This window comes from Mustelus asterias, chromosome 29 (assembly GCF_964213995.1).
Source record: "Mustelus asterias chromosome 29, sMusAst1.hap1.1, whole genome shotgun sequence".
In the NCBI taxonomy this organism is placed as follows: Eukaryota; Metazoa; Chordata; class Chondrichthyes; order Carcharhiniformes; family Triakidae; genus Mustelus; species Mustelus asterias.
Genome location: NC_135829.1, coordinates 4,279,745 through 4,306,371, shown reverse-complemented (window position 1 = coordinate 4,306,371; position 26,627 = coordinate 4,279,745). Strand labels below are relative to the sequence as shown.

At 45.7% G+C, this 26,627-nt stretch overlaps 1 protein-coding gene across 1 annotated transcript in view; it reads right to left on the bottom strand.

The window, feature by feature from the left end:
* Positions 1-877: 877 nt before the first annotated feature.
* The window catches only part of LOC144480403 (tubulin polyglutamylase ttll6-like), a 64,741-nt gene continuing 38,991 nt past the window's right edge, over positions 878-26,627 (bottom strand). Inside the window, exons 13-18 of the mRNA XM_078199809.1 lie at positions 24,375-24,563; positions 22,734-22,911; positions 13,898-14,092; positions 5,943-6,330; positions 3,078-3,336; positions 878-944 (exon numbers count right to left, since the gene is read on the bottom strand). Coding sequence (XP_078055935.1) covers positions 878-944; positions 3,078-3,336; positions 5,943-6,330; positions 13,898-14,092; positions 22,734-22,911; positions 24,375-24,563 — 1,276 coding nt within the window. The remainder of the gene's footprint in view (positions 945-3,077; positions 3,337-5,942; positions 6,331-13,897; positions 14,093-22,733; positions 22,912-24,374; positions 24,564-26,627) is intronic.

Genomic DNA, 26,627 nt, shown 5'->3' with positions numbered 1-26,627 from the left:
GGCAACCTTTGAGTCTTCTAATGGTTTTTGCTGTTTCATTGATGACAATAAAACTTTGGGGGGCAGACAGAGGCAGAAGCAGCTGGATCCATCTAATATCTTACTACAGCCCTGCAAGGGTTTTAGCTGCCATGGGAGGGAAGAAGTTAAGTATCACTAAAAAAAAGGCAACCCATAACAAGAGGAAGAAATACTTTAGTCCAACGTTAAAAAAACATATTACTTTCATTTATTTTGGCTTAATTTGTTCAATGTTTAAAAAAAGGTTGATGGATATTCCTCAACCAATAGACAAAATGTTCATTCCTCCCTGTCTGCGTGGATTTGCACAATGGTACCTGTTCGGACCTTTTTCCGATAGATTGCTGCCAACATGTAATGTGTTAGTCTCTCTTCTCGGTTCATGCTCATCTCCCCTTTATTTTTTCCCCCTCTCATCCCACCCTGAGCAGCAGGAACTTTAAAAGGCGCAAACTTCACCAGGTAGTGAAAAAGTTCTCCGGCTTGAAGGTGTGTGGGAGGGCAATCCGGCAATCCGCTTCTCCAGATCAGTTCAGCCGTCTAACAAGGAAGAATTGGTGAAATTTGTTACTGACTGCTCGGCTGAAAGTACTGACTCTAACTGGGGTACAATTCCACCGGCACCAAAACCCTAACAATTCGCCCATACCCTGAGAATCTAGTCTAGATGTTCCTGACCATCCCTCAGTGACCCACACATAGTTTAAAAAAAACATTTTCCATCCTCAGCATTTCCCCAAATCAGTGGGCCAAGTGATTTGTGCCTCTTTATAAAAATGCCAAGTAGCCCCTGCGGGATAAGGAGCGGAGACAGCGGTGAGAAAGCAGCAAGGTAATCCAAGAACAGTTAGCACCCCTAGGTATTAATTTCCTCATCTGAAAGTACAATGCCATTGGTGCCAGCCGCCCTGCTATATCGTTCGCTTTGCCAGAAAGCAAAGTCTTCAAGTAAAAAGGGGAGAGACACAAAAGGGTCCAGAGGGGGCAATTTTTTTCCACACAGGGTGGTGAGTGTCTGGAACGTGCTGCCAGAGGCAGTAGTAGAGGCGGGTACAATTTTGTCTTTTAAAAAGCGTTTAGACAGTTACATGGGTAAGATGGGTATAGAGGGATATGGGCCAAATGTAGCAATTGGGACTAGCTTAATGGTAAAAACTGGGCAACATGGACAAGTTGGGCCGAAGGGCCTGTTTCCATGCTGTAAACCTTACTGCTCATTTAGAACATAGAACAGTACAGCACAGAACAGGCCCTTCGGCCCACGATGTTGTGCCGAGCTTTATCTGAAACCAAGATCAAGCTATCCCACTCCCTATCATCCTGGTGTGCTCCATGTGCCTATCCAAGAACCGCTTAAATGTTCCTAAAGTGTCTGACTCCACTATCACTACAGGCAGTCCATTCCACACCCCAACCACTCTCTGCGTAAAGAACCTACCTCTGATATCCTTCCTGTATCTCCCACCACGAACCCTATAGTTATGCCCCCTTGTAATAGCTCCATCCACCCGAGGAAATAGTCTTTGAACGTTCACTCTATCTATCCCCTTCATCATTTTATAAACCTCTATTAAGTCTCCCCTCAGCCTCCTCCGCTCCAGAGAGAACAGCCCTAGCTCCCTCAACCTTTCCTCATAAGACCTACCCTCCAAACCAGGCAGCATTCTGGTAAATCTCCTCTGCACTCTTTCCAGCGCTTTCTACTATAATTGCTAATGATGCCTCATTCTTTCACTACTCCCATCAATTTTTGTTCTGTTGTGTGTTACAAGCAATTAACTTAGAAAATCAATCTTATTTACATCTTATTTGAACAGTCATTCATTTGACATCTTCCCTTCATTGAACAATTTCTTAAAAAAAACTTTCCATTTAAAAATCCACCCAGTAGAGTTAACCAATGTACCAATTTCAAAGCTTCTGCTATTCTCATAAAGCTGGTCCCATCTGTAATTTGGATTTAATGGTAAGTTTCTGGTATCTATGGTCATACCAAACTGTTTACCAGAGCCTTGGTGAGACTGCACTTGGGGTATTGTGTGCAGTTTTGGTCTCCTTATCCAAGGAAAGATATACGTGCCATACAGGGAGTGCAATGAAAGGTTCACCAAACCAATTCCTGGCATGGAGGGATTGTCCTGTCAGGAAAGATGAAATAGATTGGGCCTTCAATCGCTGGTTTAGAAGAATGAGAGGTGATCTCATTCAAACATACAACAGGGTCGATGCAGGATGGATGTTTCCGCTGGCTGTGGATTCTAGACCCAGTGGACACTGTCTCAGAATAAGAAGTAGGCCATTTAAGACTAAGACTAAGAGGAATTTCTTCACTCAGAGGGTGGTGAATCTTTGAAATTCTCTACCCCAGAGGGCTGTGGCGGCTCAGTCACTGAGTTTGTTCAAGACTGAGGTGGGGGCAGCACGGTGGCACAGTGGTTAGCACTGCTGCCTCACAGCGCCAGGGACCCGGGTTCAATTCCGGCCTCGGGTCACTGTCTGTGTGGAGTCTGCATGTTCTCCTTGTGTCTGCGTGGGTTTCCTCCGGGTGCTCCGGTTTCCTCCCACAGTCCGAAAGATGTGCGGGTTAGGTGGATTAGCCGTGCTAAAATGCCCCTTAGTGTCAGGGAGACTAGCTAGGGTAAATGCGTGGGGTTATGAGGATAGGGCCTGGGTGGGATTGTGGTCACTGCAGGCCTGATGGGTCGAATGGCCTCCTTCTGCACTGTAAGGTTTCTATGATAGATTTCTACATATTAAAAACAATAAGGGATATGGGGATAATGCAGGAGTTCAGTAGATCGGCCATGATCTCATTGAATGGCAGAGCCGCTCAAAGGACTAAGTGACCTACTCCTCTTCCTATTTCTCATATATAATGTGGTCACTGTTACTCAGGTGTTCTCCTGTAAGGAAGTCTAACACCAGATTAGGCTCACTATTAAACACCAGACACAATAAGCCAAATCAGAGCTGTGAGACACCCCACAACAGCTGCTGATTTTAAACCAAAGGGTTTGCAAACAGGCACAAGTCTCATTGAAGAATTTTAGATTTACCTGTTGATATTGGACTGGAATAAGCTCAGTATGTTTGCGCGTCTTGTTAAGTGAGCTCGTTGATTGATGGGGGCTCGTGCTGACACCACGGTCAGCCCGTGGCTCGCAGGGTTGATCACGTTCATCTTCATTTTCCACAGATTGGAAGCACTGCTTGTGCTGCTCAGCCGTGCCATGCTCACTGGGATGTTGAGGCTGTTTCGCGAGTCTGGTGGCACGTTGTTGCTTTGGGAGCCTTTTGACTCCATCAGGGAGTTTTCTGTGCAGAAACACATTGCAGTCAATGGATTCCATTCTCACCCGCCCCACCCTGCTAACCCCACCCGTCTGACCCTAGCTCCTGTGGTACCCCGGTGGCCCTTCAGTGAAAGAATACCGATATGTTTTTACATTACTTTTATTTCTAACAAAGACAAAACAGTAATGTAGACAAAATTGGTGTTCTCCGAAAGCCATTTATTTTCCTCAGTGACGCTGATAACACTGGAGAATGATGTATTTCAGGATCGAGAATACCTTACTGGAAAGACAGGAACACATAAGTAAATAAGCGAGGTGGATAATATTGAGTTTAAAATGGTTGAGATTGAAACACACGGATGTTATCACAGCAGTGGGTAGTATTAGAACATTGCCGCAATGTAAATGGCAATATGCTACGATGAGAACCTACGTCAAAGGTTGTTTACAACATAGTATTGCCAGGGAAAGCACTGTAGGGATGTGAAAGCCATGGGGCCTCTCATCCCTGCTTGGCACTCAGTTCAAACAACTGAGGGGTCATAAAACACCAGAAGATGTTGCATCCAACCCGAAACAGATCATGAGGAGAATGTCGTTTGAAAAGATCCAATGTTTTCACTCAATCCCCATCCATTGACTCTGTCTACACTTCCCGCTGCTTTGGCAAAGCAGCCAGCATAATTAACGCACCCCGGACACTCTCTCTTCCACCTTCTTCCTTCAGGAAAAAGATACAAAAGTCTGAGGTCACGTACCAAGCGACTCAAGAACAGCTTCTTCCCTGCTGCTGTCAGACATTTGAATGGACCTACCTCGTATTAAGTTGATCTTTCTCTACACTCTAGCTATGACTGTAACACTACATTCTGCACTCTCTCCTTTCCTTCTCTATGAACGGTATGTTTTGTCTGTATAGCGCGCAAGAAACAATACTTTTCACTGTATCCCAATATATGTGACAATAATAAATCAAATCAAATCAAATCATTTTACTTCCTTTGAGATGCAGTGTGTAAATGAATGTGGAGAAGCCATTTACATGGCTCCTAATTTCAACTACACCCATCAGTGCCAGACAAGAGGGCTGATGTGTCCTGATTTCGTTATGTTGTCAGTCGTAAATTAAATGAATTAGAATATGTTAAAGAGTAATGGACTTATCCAACATCTCGCACCTTGTTTGAATGCCCTACCCTTGTGCTGAGGCAGCAAGTGTTGGCAGTCAGGCCTGACCTTGTTCTTGCTTCATATGCACATACTTTACTTCCTAAAGGGGTCACGAGGATATCAAAAACTCTGGTTCACATTTTTCTTTCCTGAACCCAATCCCTTTCTGCCACCTCAGTTGGGCTCATCATAGTCAGGGACTGTCCGATCTTTACAAGTGCTACTAATGTACGTAGAAAGTAGGATAGGAGCGCACTATAGTCAACTTGGAGCCGAGAGTGAAATTTGGGGGAGCAGAGTGTAGCAGCACTATTCACTTACCTGCTTAATGTTCACTACATTTTTCTAATGGCTGAGCTGTGATCTGATCAAGAGTGGTGATGCGGTGGCATGTAATGTATTTCAGTAACTCAAGAGTGCAATGGAAAAGGTTCTCTCTTTGAAGCTTTATCTAGATATTGAGGGGAAAGGACCACATCAGGCCCACTAATGACATCAGCTTCTTACACTGAACCCAAGGATTATATCCAAAAATATTACACCGTCATTCGGCAATGATTGGGAACAGGTTGGGACATAAGGGATTTCCCTCCCTTCCAGCTGCCACTAACACCTAACCTAATGGTGAACCAGGATTGCCCCTGTCTACATCAATGGGGACAAAGTAGAAATGGTCGAGAGCTTCAAGTTTTTAGGTGTCCAGATCACCAACAACCTGTCCTGGTCCCCCATGATGACACTATAGTTAAGAAAGCCCCACCAATGCCTCTGCTTTCTCAGAAGACTAAGGAAATTTAGCATGTCAGCTATGACTCGCACCAACATTTACAGATGCACCATAGAAAGCATTCTTTCTGGTTGTATCACAGCTTGGTATGGCTCCTGCTCTGCCCAAGACCGCAAGAAACTACAAAAGGTCGTGAATGAAGCCCAATCCATCACCAGTCTCCCATCCATTGACTCTGTCTACACTTAGCACTGCCTTGGTAAAGCAGCCAGCATAATTAAGGACCCCACGCACCCCGGACATTCTCTCTTCCACCTCCTTCTTTTGGGAAGAAGATACAAAAGTCTGAGGTCACGTACTAACTGACTCAAGAAAAGCTTCTTCCCCGCTGCCGTCAGACTTTTGAATGGAGTTACCTTGCATTAAGTTGATCTTTCTCTACACCCTAGCTGTGACTGTAACACTACATTCTGCACTCTTACCTTTCCTTCTCTATGAACGGTATGTTTTGGCTGTATAGCGCGCAAGAAACAATACTTTTCACTGTATGTTAATACATGTGACAATAATAAATCAAATCAAATCAAAAGATTGTACCCTGTTACACCACACAGTGCGCTCTCTCACCAAGAAACTGCCTGGGAGTTCTAAAACAAAAGTTTACTCTGCATATTACTTAATCTGATCTGCGCAAACACAGATATAGAAATTGAGAATCATTATCTCACCAGGGCTTGGTTTGGCACTTGGTGAACGAGGATAGGCTGATACCGCACTCATCCGTAACTCTGATAATCCTGCAGTCCTTGTCGTGACAACGGTTTCAATCGACATTGGTATTGCATTTCCCGTCGTCCACGTCACACCCCTGCGGACGGGGTAGCGCTGGTGGAAGCGGTGCAGAGGGAGTCCGATTCCCAGGCTGGGATTCCCCTTGTGGCTGGCATGGAGAGGAACCTGGCCTCTGGGAGTCAGCAGTGTTGACCAGTTTATTGTAGAAGGGTTGAGGATTCCCAGCTCCGCTGTAGTGTTCCTTTCGAAAGTGGACAAAGGCCCAATGTATGCTAACTCTTCCACCTCCTGGAAGGGCCGGTATGAGCTTTGGTAAATTAATGACTAGAAAGTTAAAGAAACATACAAGATGAGTGGTTACAGGACACAAACCCAATCTAATGGAACACCCAACCAAACCACAAATATCTGTATCTATCTTTTGTGATATTTACATATTTTAACGATATTGGCTTGTTCTTGTCTGATTCCCTTCACCACGAGGGTGCTGACTGGTATACAGTTCAAGATGTACTTGTTGAAATGGTTAGATGAGAGAGTTGAGGAATATGGGGATCGGACTGGAAAGTGGAGTTGATGTAAAATATGTCTTTCTAATTGGTGGAATAAGCTCAAGGGGCCGTATGGTCTGCTCCTGCTTCTATTTATTTGACGGCATGGTGGCACAGTGGTTAGCACTGCTGCCTCACAGCGCCAGGGTCCCAGGTTCAATTCCAGCCTCGGGTCACTGTCTGTGTGGAGTCTGCACGTTCTCTCCATGTCTGTGTGGGTTTTCTTCTGGTGCTCCAGTTTCCTCCCACGGTCCAAAGATGTGCGGGTTAGGTCGATTGGCCATGCTAAACTGACCCTTAGTGTCAGGGGATTAGCAGGGCAAATGTGTGGGATTTAGGGCCTGGGTGGATTGTGGTCGGTACAGACTCGATGGGCCAAATGGCCTCCTTCTGTACTTTAGGGATTCTATGATTTATGTTCTTATGTCTCACTTCTCTTGCCCGATTTCTAACTTATTATGACAGTGAGAGTCACAAGATTTGAATAGAATCATAGAATCCCTACAATGCAGAAGGAGGCCATTTGGCCCAAGAAGCCTGCGCTGACAACAATCCTACCCAGGCCCTATCCCCGTAACTCCAAATATTTACTCTGCTAATCCGCCTGACACTAAAAGTAAAGTTTATTTATTAGTCACAAATAGGCTTACATTCACACTGCAATGAAATTATTGTGAAAATCCCCTGAGGGGCAATTTAGCATGGCCAATCCACCTAACCTGCACATCTTTGGAGTGTGGGAGGAAACCGGAGCACCCGGAGGAAACCCACACGGACACGGGGAGAACGTGCAAACTCCACACAGGAGGCCAGAATTGAACCCAGGTACCTGGTGTTGTGAGGCAGCAGTGCTAACCACTATACCACTGTGCCGCCCAGCAATTAAACATTTGAGAGGATCATGGTGCATCCAATCATGTCCTGCTAATGTGTGAACAGGAGTGGGACTAAGTGGATGGATCTATCAAAATCCAGCACAGGTACAATGGGACAGGTGGCCCATTCTGTATTCTCAGGTTCTATTCTATGACTCTAAGATAAAATGCACAGATAACTGTGCAAGTCAGTGCCTGAACATGATTCTCACCAGTAGTCTGTGCAGGCAAGCAATGTAGATTTTGCTGGTTATAAACTCCTCCCTCTAGGTCTTGGCGCTTGCCAATCTGCAACTGAACCCTTTATCAGCTTAAAACGTTAGAATGGTTACAGCACAGAAGGAGTGAGTCAAGCCCTGCCGGCTTCCTGCAAGAACAATTTTGCTCAGGCCTTTTCCAGCCTCTCCAGAGGAGCAGCAGCAGAGCAAAGGGCCACTCGAGCTTGCTCCACCATTCAGAAAGGTCATGACTGTTATCTTCTACATTAACACCTTCCAGCTCCATCCACATATCCCTTAATTCCCTAACCTAACCAGCTCAACAAATACATCGTGAAAGGTGTACCAGTCCGAGGCAGCATCCTCCCATGGTGAAGGGAACTAGACAAGAAAAAGCAAATGAAGTTAACGTGCAAATACCACCTAGGACAGATACAGATACTTTTGGCTTTGTTTGGCAGTTTTGTTTGCAGTGTGTGCAGTTTTGGTCCCCTTACTTGCGAAAGGATATATTGGCCTTGGAGGGAGTGCAGAGAAGGTTCACCAGGTTGATACCGGAGATGAGGGGTGTAGATTATGAGGAGAGATTGAGCAGATTAGGTTTGTACTTGTTGGAGTTTAGAAGGATGAGGGGTGATCTTATAGAGGCATATAAGATAATGAAGGGGCTGGATAGGGTAGAAGTGGAGAGATTCTTTCCACTTAGAAAGGAAACCAGAACTAGAGGGCACAGCCTCAAAATAAAGGGGGGTCAGTTTAGGACAGAGTTGAGGAGGAACTTCTTCTCTCTGAGGGTGGTGAATCTCTGGAATTCTCTGCCCACTGAAGTGGTGGAGGCTACCTCGTTGAATATGTTTAAGTCACGGATAGATGGATTTCTGATCGATAAGGGAATTAAGGGTTATGGGGAGCAGGCAGGTAAGCGGAACTGATCCACTTCAGATCAGCCATGATCTTATTGAATGGCGGGGCAGGCTCGAGGGGCTAGATGGCCTACTCCTGCTCCTATTTCTTATGTTCTTATTTGTTTTCCCTTCAGATGCTTATCCAATTCACTTTTGAAAGCCATGATTGAATTTGCCTCCACAACACTCTGAGGCAGTGCAGTCCAGATCTTAACTACTCACTGTGTAAAGAGGTTTTTTAATTCATGTCCTATCTGGTTCTTTCCCTCTTTAAATCTGTCCTCTGGGTTAGGTGGATTGGCCATGCTAAATTGCTCCTTAGTATCCCAAGATGTGTAGGTTAGGGGGATTAGTGGGGTAAATACTTGGGGTTACGAGGAACAGGTCTGGGTGTGATTTCCCCTTAGTGTCAGGGGGATTACGTAGGGTTACAAGGAAATGGCCTGGGTGGGATTGTGGTCGGTGCAGACTCGATGGGCGGAATGGCCATCTTCTGCACTGTAGGTATTCTATGATTCTCTGGCTCTCGACCCTTCCACTAATGGGAATAGTTTCTCTATGGATACTCTGTCTAGATCCCTTTTAATTTTGGACACCTCCAAGAAATCTCTCAACATTCTCTTCTCCAAGGAGGACAACCTAGTGTCTCCGATTTGTTGTCGGGTGTGTCTTCAAGAGGGAGAAGGGGTGCACCAAAGATTCTGTACAAGTTGAGTTTGGAAACTCTTAAACATAACAGAGTTCCATTTGTGTCAGATAGCTAGCTTACAATGAGACAGTTCAATACTGCAATTGCCCCACACTATTTGTTTGACCAGGTGATTTTACTTTCTTTACTTTACATTAAGTTTTCCATGCTGCACTACAGACATGTTGGCAACCTCACGTTGACTGGTTTCAGAGCAACTTCCAGCTAGTCCCACAGAGGCTCTGCTGATTATCCATCATAACAGCAGCAGAGGATCCAAAGAAACAGATGCTGTTTCTCCTGCTTCCAAAGTTACAAGGGGTGATCAGGGCAACTTCTGCAGCGACTTAGCCCCAGTGTCTCTGGGGCGGCACAGTGCTGCCTCACAGCACCAGGGACCCGGGTTCAATTCCCGGCTTGGGTCACTGTCTGTGTGGAGTTTGCCCGTTCTCCCTGCATGGGTTTCTTCCGGGTGCTCCGGTTTCCTCTCACACTCCAAAGATGTGCGGGTTAGTTTGATTGGCCATGCTAAATTGACCCTCGTGTCAGGGGGATTAGCAGGGCAAATGGGTGGGGTTACGGGAATAGGGGCTGGGTGGGATTGTGGTCAGTACAGACTCGATGGGCCAAATGGCCTCCTTCTGTACTGTAGAGATTCTATGAAAGTACGTCCAGGTCTTGTGAGTTCATTCAGAAAATCAGTCCAGACTGAGTTGACAGAGAGGGGAAGAGCTAACTCATCTGTTCCGGAAATGCTGGAGCACTTCACAGCCAAATGAGTACATGTTTCTGAAGCACGCTCATACATGTAGCCAAACGCAGTAGCTATAGTGTGCACATCAGAATCTCACAAACAGCAATTGAGATAAATGGCCAAATAATCTGTCTTGATGACTGTTGATGTTGAAAGAGAGATGAAGCTTTGGTTGTACATTTTCTACACATTCTTCTCTGACATTTTCTCCCAAGCTCTCCCGAATGTGCTGACTCTTATAAGGGTACAGTTCTACAAGTACTAGGCTGCCCTCCAGTTTGTTTCCAAAATAAGCGTTGTAACTATTTGAACCTAATCATTGTATACTGACCAGGCTGAGCATCACAGCAAAGTTTAACCCCTCCTCACATTCATATACTTTGGACAGTGATGAGGAACAGAAACTCTTGGCTTGGCTTTTGACATTGCTTAGCCAACAGGTGCTGCTGAGGACTATGACACTATCCTTTAACTCAACATAGTAGGTTTCCTCCGGGTGCTCCGGTTTCCTCCCACAATCTGAAAGATGTGCTGGTTAGGTGCAGTGATCCGAACAGGCGCCGGAGTGTGGCAACTAGGGGGATTTCACAGTAACTCAATATAGAATGTGGATGAAATGTGCAGACTGTATCACACTGTATATCACATGAGCATTGAATCTTTGAAGGAGTACTGGTTTTAAGTAATCATTGTGTCTGGAAGGAGTCATCCAGACTTGAAACGTTGGCTCTATTCTCTCTCCACAGGCGTTGTCAGACCTGCTGAAGTTTTTCCAGCATTTTCTGTTTTTGTGCGATTGTGTTACACTATTTGCCTTGCTAAATTCCTTCATCCTGAACCTGCTGAAGATCCCACTGCTGTTACCTGCTCTAGCTCTTGTTCTCTGTGACTCCTGGGACAGACAAATCCATTCTGAAGATTCAGTTTGCAATCTTATTGATTTCCTCTAATCTAGATTTCATTGAATTATACAACACAGCATTCTACCCATTAGTGTGCCAGTTCTTTGAAATGCACCCCTTATGATCAACATGGACAGATTCACCTCAAAGGATGAACAAGAGTTGGTCCATGCCACAAAACTGCCCCCAACTCTCTACACTGAGATGTACTAAGTTGGCAACCTTTTTGAGTGCTTTAAATTGGGACCGCAGCACGTAGTCAGTAGAGGCCTTGCAGAGGGAGCTCTGCTCTGCATCTAAACACAACACCAGGTTAAAGTCCAACAGGTTTATTTGGTAGCAAATACCATAAGCTTTCGGAGCACAGCTCCTTCGTCAGATCCCCCTGACTAATCCCCCTGACTCCAGGGTCAATTTTAGCATGGCCAATCAACCTAACCCACACATCTTTGGACTGTGGGAGGAAACCGGAGCACCCGGAGGAAACCCATGCAGACACGGGGAGAATGTGCAAACTCCACACAGACAGCGACCCAAGCCAGGAATTGAACCTGGGACCCTGGCGCTGTGAGGCAGCAGTGCTAACCACTGTGCCACCGTGCCGCCCCAATCCACACCAAGAGCGGTGCTAAAATGTACTTTAGAACAACTTTACAATTTTGTGAGAAATATTGAACTTTTACACAGTGACCAGGTGAATATAACTTGTACACAATAAACATTCCCACTTCCATTTCTAGAAATGTGTACAATGTAGTATAGAAGGAATGTGTAATAAGTGACTGTTGAACTAAATCATGGGAAGGAGTCGGTGTCAGAAGGCAAGGTGAGTAATATTTAACCTCTCCTTTCCAATGGTCTGCGCCAAATTACACCTCTTGTGTACAGAGAGGATGATCTAGAAGTAGCACAAGCTATTGTTAGTATTTCTGGGGCAACGATAGGGCTTTTAGAATTAGTTTTAAACCTCTGGCCTAGTATGCATTTTTTACAAGTTAGGCAGAATTTGCATTTCTGCTATCTCTCAACAGTGGCTCAATGGGTAACTCAACTGTGTCAGTCGTTAGAAGATTGTGGGTTCAAGCTCCAGTCCACTGAAAATCTATCACTATATAGATGTAGCTATAGTTAGGAAAGCCCACTAACGCCTCTACTTTCTCAGGAGGCTAAGGAAATTTGGCATGTCTGCTACAACTCTCACCAATTTTTACAGATGCACCATAGAAAGCATTCTTTCTGGCTGTATCACAGTTTGGTCTGGGCTCCTGCTCTGCCCAAGACCGCAAGAAAGCTCAAAGGGTTGTGAATGTAGCCCAATCCATCACACAAACCAGCCTCCCATCCATTGACCCAGTCTGCACTTCTCGCTGCCTCGGAAAAGCAGCCAGCATAGTCAAGGACTCTACGCACCCCGGACATTCTCTCTTCCACCTTCTTCCATCGGGAAAAAGATGCAAAAGTCTGAGATCACGTACAGCTTCTCTGCTGCCACCAGACCTTTGAATGGTCCTACCATATATTAAGCTGATCTTTCTCTGCACCCTAGCTATGACTGTAACACTATATTCTGCACCCTCTCCTTTCCTTCTCCCCTATGTACTCTATGAATGGTACTTCTTGTCTGTATAGCGCACAAGAAACAATACTTTTCACTGTATCCCAATACATGTGACAATAATAAATCAAGAGTTAGAAGATTGTGAGTCCATGATCCAGTCCAGGTTGACAAAATCTAGGCTGACACTCAGGCCGGAATTTTACCAGCACACCTGCCCCGATTCCAGGTATTCTCTGTTGGCCTCGGGTGGGATCATATGAACCTTGGGCGGACGGTAAAATCCGCCCTGTGTTGCTCTGCTGGAGGCTCATAATAAAACACTAAATTGAGGCCCTCTCGGGTGAGCATGAAAGACCCCACATTATTATTTGAATAAAAACAGTGGAGTTTCCCTGGTGGTCAATATATAACAATAGTACCTTCTGAAAAAACACACAGATTAACTGTTCATTTATCTCATTGCTGGTTGCAGGAGTTTGCTGAGTGCAAATTGGTTGCCGCATTTCCTACATTAGAAGTAACTACACTTTGAAAGTACTTCATTGCTTGTGAAAAGCTTTGGGGCTTGATAAATGCAGGTTTATGTGCTCTTTCTTTATGCAGTGGCAGGAAGTGTGCTTGTCATCACTGAGTGAGGACAAGATCAGGCTCAACTCTGAGATACTCACAACTAAGTTAGATGCTGACACTCAGGCGGAGATCATTTTAGTCTAACTCTTCCTGCAGAAATCCGACAGGATAAGGGGAGACACTGTTTGACATGACGCCCAATGGGGGGATGTATAACTAACATTGCACCCAATTCCATCAGTAGTCCAACAGGCAGATTAGCTTAAAATTTCTCGCCTTGTTGGCTAGGTTCACACATGAAGATTGGTCCCTCAGGTGAAATGCAGGGAGTTAGCATTTCCTGTGTGTATTGGGGTGGCACGGTGGCACAGTGGTTAGCACTGCTGCCTCACAGCACCAGGGACCCCAGTTCGATTCCCGGCTTGGGCCACTGTCTGTGTGGAGTTTGCACATTTGCCCCGTGTCTGCGTGGGTTTCCTCCGGGTGCTCCGGTTTCCTCCCACAGTCCAAAGATGTGCGGGTTAGGTGGATTGGCCGTGCTAAGTTGCCCCTTAGTGTCAGGGGGACCAGATGGGTAGGGTAAATGCATGGGGTTGTGGGGATAGGGCCTGGGTGGGATTGTGGTCAGTGCAGAAATGATGGGCTGAATGGCCTCCTTCTGTAGGGATTCTATTCTATGAAACAAGCCATTTACAAACTTTGTGCTCCCAGTGGGGAGCTTCACCTGCTAGAAACACAGACACCCGCACTTTACAATCTTAAACCCTGCAACACCCACCCCTGGTCTGTAATTCCTGGTGGGCAAGGCCCCCCCACAAGAGTGCAAAGTGGAAGGATTACCAGTTAACTCTTTCACACTGTGCAACTCACTTTATTTTGGCTAGCAGCGTATGGAGGAGCAGTTTGCACACTGCAGTTAACACCAGGAGTGTTTTGCAATATGCGGTAAACTTGCTCGATAACACCCAGAGCTCGGAGGAGGTTTTCCCTCTGCAGTAGGCCACTGAGTCGCTGCAACTCCTCCTCTTCAATTATATCCAGTGGTTTCATGATGTCTATGGCCTCCTGTAGATGTGCAGAAAGGGGAGAAAATCTCGATTAGACAAGGTTGAATGGGCAATCAAGTTCTGGAATTTATTTGGAGAAAAGATTGCAATAACCATCAGACTTACAGCTGTTAATGGGTGGGTCAGGAGGTGTTCAGATGCTAATTTCAGTCACTGACCTTGTCCTCTGGGAAGCTGCGTTCAGTAGTATGGGCAGTGCAATCGGTTTCACTATCACCAAGAGAAGGAAAAAGAGCCCGGATCCTTATTTTTAATCGCCATTCAGAGTGTCCAGCCGGAAAGTTTCTGCATGGACATTGAGTGATGACCAAGCTTGGCAAGGTCTTCCGACATTCTCAATGCTCACTTATTAAGAATGGCCACTCAGAATGGGCATTTGAAAGGTCTTCTGATGCTCATGGAACTGAAGCAGCTACTGGAGGGAGGGGAGTGAGTTCAAATCAGCAGCAACTTGCATTTATACACCTTTAGTATAGTAAAGATCTACAGATATGTTGAGTGGAAATGTGTGCCAAAGCTTGATCAGAGAGATAGCCTTTGGGAATTATTTTAGAAGGCGAACCAGGGAGAGAGATGTTGGGGTAAGGTTTTTATTGTTAGTGGAGGAAATGAAGAAATGCACAGGGAACCAGAATTGAAAGATCAAAGAACATGGGCATGAAATATTAACAGTATAGTAGAATTGGGTGTGGCCATAGAAGGATTTGTAAATGATCTTTATTCCTTTGTTTTCATAGGTAGGAAGCCAGTTTAGGTTGGTAAGGACAGGGTGATGGGCAAACTGGAGTCATTGGGACATGATATGAGGGTTGGGGGTAAAATTTTGGATGAGTTAAAGCCAAAGATAAGGACAAAGTGGTGGCACAACTAACTAGGACAAGTCTCAGTGAGGGGATGATTGGGGTCACTAAGACCAGGTCGCCTGAAGCAACTGTCTAGAATGCTATCCCTTTGACATTGTTAGCTTCCTGCTGAACACATTTTGTTTTATAGAATTATAGTGAATTGATCACAGTTTGTGTGCTCATGTGAAGGGTAAAGATCAACAGGGATGAGTTGATTGAGCTGAGTGAGTGGTTCCTGTGTTGTAATTGCTGCGTGGTTCTATAAACCCTGATTGATTTTTTTAATCTATACCGTTAGCAAATATGATATGATGAAATTAGACTTTATTTTATACTGATTTACTTCCCCATGTCTTTTTCACCCTGTCCATACCAAATCATGATGTGGAGATGCCGGTATTGGACTGGGGTGGGCACAGTAAGGAGTCTCACGACACCAGGTTAAAGTCCAACAGGTTTATTTGGTATCACGAGCTTTCGGAGCGCTGCTCCTTCAGCAGGTGAGTGATGAAGGAGCAGCGCTCCAAAAACTCGTAATTCCAAATAAACCTGTTGGACTTTAACCTGGTGCTGTGAGACTTCTTGCTATACCAAATCATGGCAGACCTCTGACATGTCTTACAAGCATCCATTCTATAGGTGTCAGGTTAGGATACTCTACAACAGAAAGCATTACAGCAAAGTCCCATCATGACCAAGAACAAGCAGAATTTTCTTCTCTCTAGCCTATGAATACTAAAGCCATGTGTACCTCCCTTACTGTCATGCAAATTGAGATCAGTTCAGACAGACATGGAACCTCAAGAACGTCCTTGCTAATGCAGCTCAGTATCCATCTGACCTTCACTTTCGTCCACTGAGCAATTGGACTAGACTAACTTTCAAACTACCTCCATGTCGACTAGGTAAACCCACGTTTTGCATTTGGATATTTTGTCTGATTAAAAATACATTATTGCAGCAGCAAGTTGATACAACAATTGGGAATATCCAAACGAATGCAGGATTTGTAAGTCTGATATCCATTTCCAAGTCGATCACCAATTTGGATAATCTCTGTTCTGAAAAGACCAGGTCAACGACACTGGAAAAGATCTTTCAGCCCTGTAGAAAGTCAAGGCCCCAATATTCTAAATCTCCCTCTACCCTCTTTCTGGGGCTTCTCATTATTTTTCAGCATCATTAATGTAAGAGCAAAATATTGCAAGCTCACTGATTTAAGCACTTTTCAAGGCAATTACGTATTGGCAACTAATGCTGGCCTTGTCAGTGATGCCCCACATCCCAAGATGGAACAGAAACAAAATGGGAAATAGCCAACTGTGTCAAAGATTGGACTCATCAACATTAAGAGCATTCAAATGGTTATTGGATAAACATATGGATGATATTGGAATAGTGTAGATTAGAGGGGCTTTAGATTGGTTCCACTGGTCGGCGCAACATCGAGGGCCGAAGGGCCTGTACTGCGCTGTAATGTTCTATGTTCTATAACCTGTTACATAATGAAAACACAGTATGTGTATCGGAAAATCACCAGCAGTGTCACCCTAGGGAAACACCAGGGACATGATCCTAGTCTAAATAAAAGCAAATTACTGCGGATGCTGGAATCTGAAGCCAAAAGAGAAAATGCTGGAAAATCTCAGCAGGTCTGGCAGCATCTGTAAGGAGAGAAAACCTATGAACTCACGGGAATAAAAGTCATTTATAAATTCTTCTATGGCCTCACTCAAAGCTTTGACAAAGGGTCATCTGGACTCGAAACGTCAGCTCTTTTCTCTCCTTACAGATGCTGCCAGACCCGCTGAGATTTTCCAGCATTTTCTCTTTCGGTTGCATGATCCTAATCTGTTTGGCTAAAGCATTAACTCATGCCTAATATGCTGCTTTTTCTATTGGAAAGCAGCAGAGACTACCAGAGGAAGCTGTCACCCTGAGAGCTTTCAGTGTACATTAAATCAGATTAAAACCAATTCAGAAACAATATTCGGACAGAGTACCAGAACACCCCCGTTGCCTTTTTCTGAATTTTCTGTAACATTTTGATTGATGCAAAGCACAATTAAAACAGAATTAGTAAGTCACTGCATTCTTTTACAACATTTTTATTGATATGGGCTTTGAACATATGCATTTAAACTAAGCAGATTCGAGAGACAGATCCTGAAAAATCATTCGACAGAGGTGAATGGGATAGTCACTCTGCTCTGTGACCTACAACAGAATTAAAGAGGCAATAATTTAACATCTTTCACTGGACAACTCCATCCCAGTTGTTTCTTTTTCAGAATTTTCCAGTAAATGTTGTAAGTGTCAAGGTGAGGAGATCAATGGGTTACAGGACTCCCATCTTGAGCACACAATGGCAGCAACAAGGATCCCGGGTCAGATGGAAAACAGTAACATGTAGAAGTAGGTGCTGTCTATTCTGCTCTATTGTCCCAATATCTCATCTTTCCAGCCACCCTCTTTGCGTGAGAGTGTCAATTTAGTGCCAATCTCCAGGCAGTCCGGGAATCATGAGAATGCTCAAACCCCTTTGATGTCAGATCCTTACAGCCACCAGACAGGGGAGATACCCTGCTCCCCCTGGCGAGATACCCTGCTCCCCCTGGCTGGATACCCTGCTCCCCCTGGCTGGATACCCTGCTCCCCCTGGCTGGATACCCCGCTCCCCCAGCTAGATTGAAACCCAAATTCCAGTGGGCACAGACCATAAGACCATAAGACCTAGGAGCGGAAGTAAGGCCATTCGGCCCATCGAGTCCACTCCACCATTCAATCATGGTTGATTTCAACTCCATTTACCCGCTCTCTCCCCATAGCCCTTAATTCCTCAAGAAATCAAGAATTTATCAATTTCTGTCTTGAAGACGCTCAACGTCTCGGCCTCCACAGCCCTCTGTGGCAATGAATTCCACAGACCCACCACTCTCTGGCTGAAGAAATTTCTCCTCATCTCTGTTCTAAAGTGACTCCCTTTTATTCTAAGGCTGTGCCCCCGCGTACTAGTCTCCCCTGCTAATGGAAACAACTTCCCTACGTCCATCCTATCTAAGCCGTTCATTATCTTGTAAGTTTCTATTAGATCTCCCCTCAACCTCCTAAACTCCAATGAATATAATCCCACGATCCTCAGACGTTCATCGTATGTCAGGCCTACCATTACTGGGATCATCCGTGTGAATCTCCGCTGGACCCGCTCCAGTGCCAGTATGTCCTTCCTGAGGTGTGGGGCCCAAAATTGCTCACAGTACTCCAAATGGGGCCTAACCAGTGCTTTATAAAGCCTCAGAAGTACATCCCTGCTTTTGTATTCCAAGCCTCTTGAGATAAATGACAACATTACATTTGCTTTCTTAATTACGGACTCAACCTGCAAGTTTACCTTTAGAGAATCCTGGACTAGGACTCCCAAGTCCCTTTGCACTTTAGCATTATGAATTTTGTCACCGTTTAGAAAATAGTCCATGCCTCTATTCTTTTTTCCAAACAGACCAGCAGTTCATCCACTGCACCTTCTAATCTGACTAGTATTTGAAAGGTATTTATCAAATTATTGCAAGTTATTACAAGTGTGACGACTAGGGGATTTTCACAGTAACTTCATTGCAGTGTGAATGTAAGCCTACTTGTGACACTAATAAAATAAACTTTAAACTTTAAGTTGCCATCGATTTACCTATCCTCTTCAACAATCCTATAGTAGGTTTGATTCTTATATTAAAAATTAAGGACATGTGATTAGACTTGCATGTGTCCCTGACGGGGAAAGAAATGATGTCAAGGGTTCCTGCTCCTAATTGGTATCCAGTAACGGCTGCTGAATAGTGCACATGGATAATCATGCTGTGACAAGCAATTATAATCCCGATATGCAACCTTCCACCAATGTCAGAGGATGGCTGGTGGGGGAACAAATCAAATCCCTCGCCCACTGCTTAATGACACCTTCAATCTCCAAACAACAGAGGTGTAATCAAATCCATGGGGCCAGCAGAACAATTGTGGAGCACATTATAGGGCCACAGAGGTGGAGATTCAGCTGCCAGAAGGAATTGGCCTTGGACGAGACTAAGTAACAATAACAGATATCACCTGACGGGTAAGGCAAACCTGTATTTACGCAGCACCTTTCACTACCCCAGAACATCCCAAAGCGTTTTACAGCCAATAAAGTACTTTTGAAGTGTAGTCACTGTTGTAATGTAGGAAATGCAGCAGCCAATCGGTGCACATGAAGCCCCTCCAACAGCAATATGATAATGACCCAATAATCTGGTGTTTAGTGATGAGGATACGGAGACTAATTCCCCTGCTCTTTACAACAGTGTCAGGAGATCAATTGTGTCTGGCTGAGAGAGTTGGTTCAGTCTCATTTGAAGTTCCGACAATGCGGCACTTGCTCAGTATGAACTGGAGAGTCAGCCTGGAGTTTGTTCTCAAGCATTAAGGACTCGAACCCACCACCTTCTGACTCGAGGGCGAAAGTGCTACCCACTGAGCACAGTGGCTGGTGCATCCTGTGACCTGGGAGAAGGTGAGGTAGAACCAGTGGAGAGCCAACACTATAAGGGTCAGCACTTCCAGTGACTTGTTCATCCCTTCCTCTGCATTAACAGCCCTCTTTACCTCTGCCATCACTTAATGACACTGAAATCATTCAGCCAACTTTTATATCAATGATGTGGTGACAATGCAGACTTAGAAGCTGCTACAGAACCACATTGCCAAATGTGTTGAATTCAATTCCCAAAACTATAATTGCCATTAATTTAGTAATCACCCAACTGTCAATCATGTGCCTTCTTTATAAGGTTTCCTAATGCTATTCCTCTTTTGGGGTGAACAAAGCTGGTAGAAGGCTACCGCTTGCCACTGTTCACCTAGACAGCTTTGGGATGCTTGCGGTTGATGACTTCTGGGTGGTTCAACCCCTGACGTCCCAGTTGCTAACACCAAGCTGGCTGCCTGGTCCCAGCAAACTCTCTGGCTTCATGCCTGATGGAAAGCATAACAAAGGAACATGTGCAGATATCCTGCGAGAAGCCAACAGGTACTGTGTCCATCGTACTGGGGTGGGGGAACTTATCGCTTCCACTGATATGCAGCAGACTGCAGAGAGTCAGTCACTCCTTGAAACCCACTCTCTAGTCATCCCACCAACCCTTCCAAATGGATCTCTCTCTGTTTCTCTCTCTCCAAGGTGGAGCTGCATTGTGGCTACTCTGCTCCAAAGGGTAGCCAAGTCTCCTGAAGGCCTGGGTGTACCATTCCTGAGGTGGTCAATGCAGAGTGCTGATGCCATGTGAGCTGGCACCAGAGGCAGGGAGCAGGCTCTTCCACGTCTTCATCGCGCTGAAACAACTTTGGTAGGGCTTCCTATACCTGCTCCAGCTGCTTATGCAAGGAAAGCAGCTTCATTTTCTTGGCTGTGTCCCTGAGCTTTTGTGCCACCTAGAAACGCTGGGCATGAACTTCACTCTCCAACAAGCCAGACTGATGCTGGGCTGCTCCTGCCACCAGTACCTGCTGCTGCTCACTTCTGTTAGGTCTTTTCACCAGAAGCAGACCCCCTGTGGCTGGTTCTTTCATCTATGCAGAATACCAGTGACTGAGTTGGTGCCTGGGAGAGATGGAACATGCAATGCTGCATCCTTCAGAGGACTGTCCTCCTCCAAGGTATATTCTGCAAATTCCAAGTGCTGAGACGGTCCTGGAGGAAAGGGAAAAGCAACAAAAGTTAGGATAGCACCAAGAGGCTGAACATTAGGAGGTGACAGTCTCAGGTGGCAGTGCAGCTTGATGTTGTGGGGGATCATGAAGTGAAAGAAGACACAAGCACATTTGCAGATACCCTGCTGAGATAAGCTGCCAGCCTTATCTTCCACCATGTTCATGTTTTTGACTGGGCCACTAAAGTCCAGGGCTGTGTGCTCTCTTTGGGTGACAGCTGCGATGTTGAGTACTTCTCCTCCAGTCTTGCTCATCCTTTTGCTATTTTGTGCTGCCTTGTTCTGCACACAGAGAGAGGATGCATCTCAGTGAGCAACTGCTGGCAGTCTAAGTGGAAATGTGTAGGGTTTGTGCAAATGCATCTGATGAGAGCTGGAGAAGGAGCAAGACGGAATGAGGATAGGGAGGTAATGAAGTGTGCGGAATGTGAAATGAGGAAAGGAGTGCTTGGGGGAGTGGGTGCTTGTGCAAGTACTAGGAAGTGAGAAGAGAATGCTTTTGGTGTGTGTGTGGTGCAAAGGGAGAAAAGGAAGAGGTGAGTGTATCTGGAATGAGAAAGAAAAATGGTGCAATGTGCCCATGTGAGAGTGCTGAACAGTACGACAGTGGGGAGGGAGAGTGGTGGGGAAAGATGTGGTTTCTCAAGACAGCTGGAGAGAATGAAGACCTATACTCACCCAAGGTGCTCTGTTTTGGCTTTAAATAGAGTATTGCCTTTATGTGGACGTAAAATAGGATATTGTCACATATTCTCTACCTTTAATACAAGTTTGAGGGCTAGGAAACATTGATAACTTCAGGTTAGTGTTCTGAATTGAATCAAGCAAATGAGATAATAAAACATTGCCCTTTAGAAGCTATGACTATGAGATATATGCAAGAAGGAGTTTTAGATACTGAGAACTCCTTTAGGAGATTGCAGATTGATTGATACAGTGGTTTATGCTAACCATAAAGACAGTACGTCAATAGTCCCAAAGGAGGTCCAGACCAGGTAAAAGGTGGCAAATTGCCTTCCCTGAAGGATATTATTCAACCAATGGGTTTGAGCGGTAATCTGGTAATCACATGGCCACCATTACTAACACTAGCTTTTTACTCCAGATTTATCTAATTTAATTTAAACTCCTTTCTCTTGTGGGATTTGAACCCATGTTTCCAGATCATTAGTCCAGGCTTACTAATCCAATAAAATAATCACGATGCTACTGTTCTTAATGAAAAGTGAAAATATCTTAGCTCGGCTTGTGAAGTTGTGAAGTTGTTCTCTGCCTGATTGTGAAAAGCCATTGTAGTATGATTGCAATGGTGCAGATAAGTATTTTAAATGCTGACTATGCTTCTTCTGTCTGGTAGACCTACAGTTTGTGTGATTATTAAAGCTCTTCCTACATTGAAGACAAGTCCGAGGAATAATGTTGTTGGCACAGAGCTTCTCAGCCATCTTTTTCCAGGCCAAATGCATAATGGTGCTGAGATGCTTGTGCGAATGTCAGAAAGCAGTCTCTCCAGCTTTGCTCTGACGTCCTGCAACCGGGACTCCATCAGAAAACTTTAGGGAGGAAGCAGAGATTATAGGGGGCAGTCTGCCAGTCATTGGCACTGCTTAGGCCTCGCACTGGCGATGCAGTAAGGCCTTCCTGATCGCCTTGTGCCCTGCCAGCCTGAACCCCACCTTACATCAAGTCTGGCCACCACTGACACTCAATGACTAGACTCACCTGTGAAGAATGGCCTCTTGAACCAAGCCTCCAGGAGTAACCTACGTTCCATAGACCATCATCTAACACGAATCAGCACATTCAGGAGTGGTGAAGAGGAACACAGCCTCTAAATCATTTCTACTATATCATAACACTGAAAAGCTCATTAGATGACATTTGGTGAATGTAATTCTATGGTTGTTAACTTAGCAAAATGGTTAACACAATTTCAGCACAATAACATCCCTATCAGCATCCACATACAGCGTATCAGGCATTTAACCCTGGATATTTGAAATGTTCTCATGGTTCCTCCAGTGAAGTTTGAAGTTATAATAATGGGAAACAGTACCTCTTTCTTTAACTTCTTGAAGGCTGCATCCCCGCGGGGTTTCCTGGAGAGTAGATCCAGTGCTAGGGGTTCACCCCCTGACTCCCCTTGCAGGCCGCTGTCCTTCACTTCCTTCTTCCTCCCTTTTGACAACTGCTCCTTTGGCTCATTTTTCATCCGGATCTCCTCCAATTGCTGCCTGATCACAAAGTATCCAAGAACTGATCAATCAACACTCATCCAACACAAGCTTATATAGCATCAGCTCTGAGGCATCACACACATTCCGAGTACCAGCTACCAGTCAAGAACTGTACCGCACGGTGGCACAGTGGTTAGCACTGCTGCTTCACAGCGCCAGGGACCCGGGTTCGATTCCCGGATTGGGTCACTGTCTGTGTGGAGTTTGCACCTTCTCCCCGTGTCTGTGTGGGTTTCCTCCGGGTGCTCCGGTTTCCTTCCTTAGTCCAAAGATGTGCTGGTTAGGTGAATTGGCCGTGCTAAATTCCCCCTCAGTGTACCCGAACAGGCGTCAGAGTTTCTTCCGGAGTTTCCTCCGGGTGCTCTGGTTTCCTCCCACAGCATGGGCGGCACGGTAGCACAGTGGTTAGCACTGCTGCTTCACAGCTCCAGGGTCCCGGGTTCGATTCCCGGCTCGGGTCACTGTCTGTGTGGAGTTTGCACATTCTCCTCGTGTCTGCGTGGGTTTCCTCCGGGTGCTCCGGTTTCCTCCCACAGTCCAAAGATGTGCGGGTTAGGTTGATTGGCCAGGTTAAAAATTGTCCCTTAGAGTCCTGGGATGCGTAGGTTAGAGGGATTAGCGGGTAAAATATGTGGGGGTAGGGCCTGGGTGGGATTGTGGTCGGTGCAGACTCGATGGGCCGAATGGCCTCCTTCTGCACTGTAGGGTTTCTATGTTTCTATGTTTCTATAACAAAGCAAAGCTGTCACACCAAACACGCTTCCCTGTAAATGACAATATAGGGACGACATGGTGACACAGTGGTTAGTACTGCTGCCTCACAGTACCAGGGACCCGGATTTGATTCTGGCCTCAGGTCACTGTCTGATTGGAGTTTGCACATTCTCCCCATGTCTGCGTGGGTTTCCTCCGGGTGCTCCGGTTTCCTCCCACAGTCCAAAGATGTGCGGGTTAGGTGAATTAACCCTAGTATCAGGGGATTAGCGGGGTAAATTTGTGGGGCTACGGGATTAGGGCCTGGGTGGGATTGTGGTTGATGCAGACTCAATGGGCCAAATGGCCTCCTCCTGCACCGTAGGGATTCTATTCTATGATACTTCACTCCTGTACAGATGTGGTAAGGATAATTTCTAGCAGATATTGTAATATAGATAAATGAAATGATATAAACTTAGGACAGAGCTATACTGAGTAAGGCTGTTGCATGGTAAAAGGACCTGGCTGTTATCTTTCTATGATTCTTACTGTCCATTCATCATTGAATATCCACTGTCACTGCTGTGAGAATATAGCAACCGCAAATATATATTGCCAGAACAATTAAATATGAGACAAGAAGTGCCATCACATATCTGTACCCGGACTTATAACCAATCCGACCTTCCATCCACATCAATGGCTATCATGTGGCCCCTGCTTGTTCATGACTGGTTCTCCACCCAGGTGCCCGCAATCCATACCTGGCACATTCTTCCCTAGCCCTGGAAGCGATTGTCTCCTGAAAGAGCGATCCGCTTTGTTTAAAGAAATTGTCGTATTTCTCGGAGTCAGGCTTGGGGTAAATCCGATGAAATCCTCCCAGGTGTTCTTTTTCATACTTTTCTACCTGCTGGAGCCAGGCTAACTGGTGGTTTTCGTACTGCTCACGTCTGTGGAAGTAACGGACTTAAAATCAGGAGAGGGTTAAGCAGACATTTTAGCATTCCCACTAATATTACACCTCTGGAATCTTTCTTCCAAGTTAAGGCCATTTGTAAATGCAACTTGTTGTTGTGCTATTAAAGGAGAAGTTTTATTCATTCTAAGCAGAAAGCCACAACGTCAACCGCTAGACTAGTGGGACAGCAAACAAGATGAGCTGAGATTCTATCTGTCCCTGGTGTTGCAAAGCATGGGACTGGCCATGTTGCTTTCAAACAAGCACCAAGAGGTATCTCAGCTAGAGGTGAGATCCCCTCCACGCATACCTGGAGTCTCAGCACCAACGTACACGACCGTCGAGGCAGCTGCAATGGGGAAGAGCCCTCTCCATTTAGAATGTGCCTTTGCAGAGAACCAGAGGCAGATTTACAATGAAACGCCCTATAGGGCCCCGACCAATGAGAGGGGGGTATGCTGGCCAGTGCACTGGGCATCCAATCAGAGCCTGATTACTCTGCATTTGCTGATAGGCTCAGGCAGTGCAGAGCAAAATCTGACTCTGATTGGTGAATCTGAAAGAGCGGGAAAACACTGGTCCGAACCGTACGAAGGGTTAACTTGAGTCGCGTTTGCGCAAGGAAGAGAGGTGACTAGGTGAGGAGGGAGAGGCATAGGCTGCAGAGATTTCACCATTTTTGTGAAAGGCGAGCAGGTTTTAGACTCGACCCAGGGCAGGCCAGCAACAGCGAGGTGCCGAAAGCCACCACGAGGTGGGGTCACCCACTGAGGGGGGCAGCAGGCAAGGTGACCAGGCAACTTGACCCAGGACTGAGGGCAGGCGAGCAACAGTGGGGCATGAGGTGCTGAAATCTTGCCTTAGCCACCAGGAGGGAACAAGTGAGGCAAGAGGCTGCCTTGAAGATCCCAGGCGAGCGAGATGAGTGAAATGATGAAAATGGGAGAATGTGAGGGTTGGGGACAGAACTTTTTCTAATCATCACTCATTAATCATCACCTTCCACCACTGGAGGGCGCATTGACCATGTCCTTTGGACCCTTTTGAGTTCAGGCTATCGGAAAACTCATTAAGGGTGGCACAGTGGTTAGCACTGCTGCCTCACAGCGCCAGGGTCCCAGGTTCAATTCTGGCCTTGGGTCACTGTCTGCGTGGCGTTTGCACATTCTTCCCGTGTCTACGTGGGTTTGCTCCGGTTTCCTCCCACAGTCCAAAGATGTGCGGGTTAGGTTGATTGGCCATGCTAAATTAACCCTAATGTCAGGGGGATTAGCAGGGTAAATATGAAGGGTTACGGGAATAGGGCCTGGGTGGGATTGTGGCTGGTGCAGATTTGATGGGCCGAATGGCCTCCTTCTGCACTGTCGGGACTCTATGAAATGTAGCAACAATATTTACCGTTCGGAAGCGAAATTTAGAGAGAAACTTTCCACTGTTGAATAGTTTGTTTTCTGCTGAAGAAACGCTGGTTATTTTAACGATCGATAGATCTAGAGAACGAGTTCAAATCCCATCATGGGCAGTAATTTGAGTTCAGTTTATTGGCATCAGTAAATTGATTCCATTGGATTGTTACAAACACCCATTTAATGTCCCCTTGGGAAAGAAAATCTGCCATTCTTACCCGATCTGGGCCTATAACGCTGGTCCCACATGGTTGACTTTTTACTGGGCTCAAAGATGGCCTAGTGAACCACGTGGCTGCATTAGACTGCTAACGCTTCAAGAAGGTCAGCAAACATTACCTTCTCAAACCAAAAGAGAAAATGCTGGAAAATCTCAGCAGGCCTGGCAGCATCTGTAAGGAGAGAAAAGAGCTGACGTTTCGAGTCCAGATGACCCAGGGTCATCTGGACTCGAAACGTCAGCTCTTTTCTCTCCTTACAGATGCTGCCAGACCTGCTGAGATTTTCCAGCATTTTCTCTTTTGGTTTCAGATTCCAGCATCCGCAGTAATTTGCTCTTATCCAGTATTATCCAGTCCAAAGATGTGCGGGTTAGGTTGATTGGCCATGCTAAAATTGCCCTTAGTGTCCTGAGATGCGTAGGTTAGAGG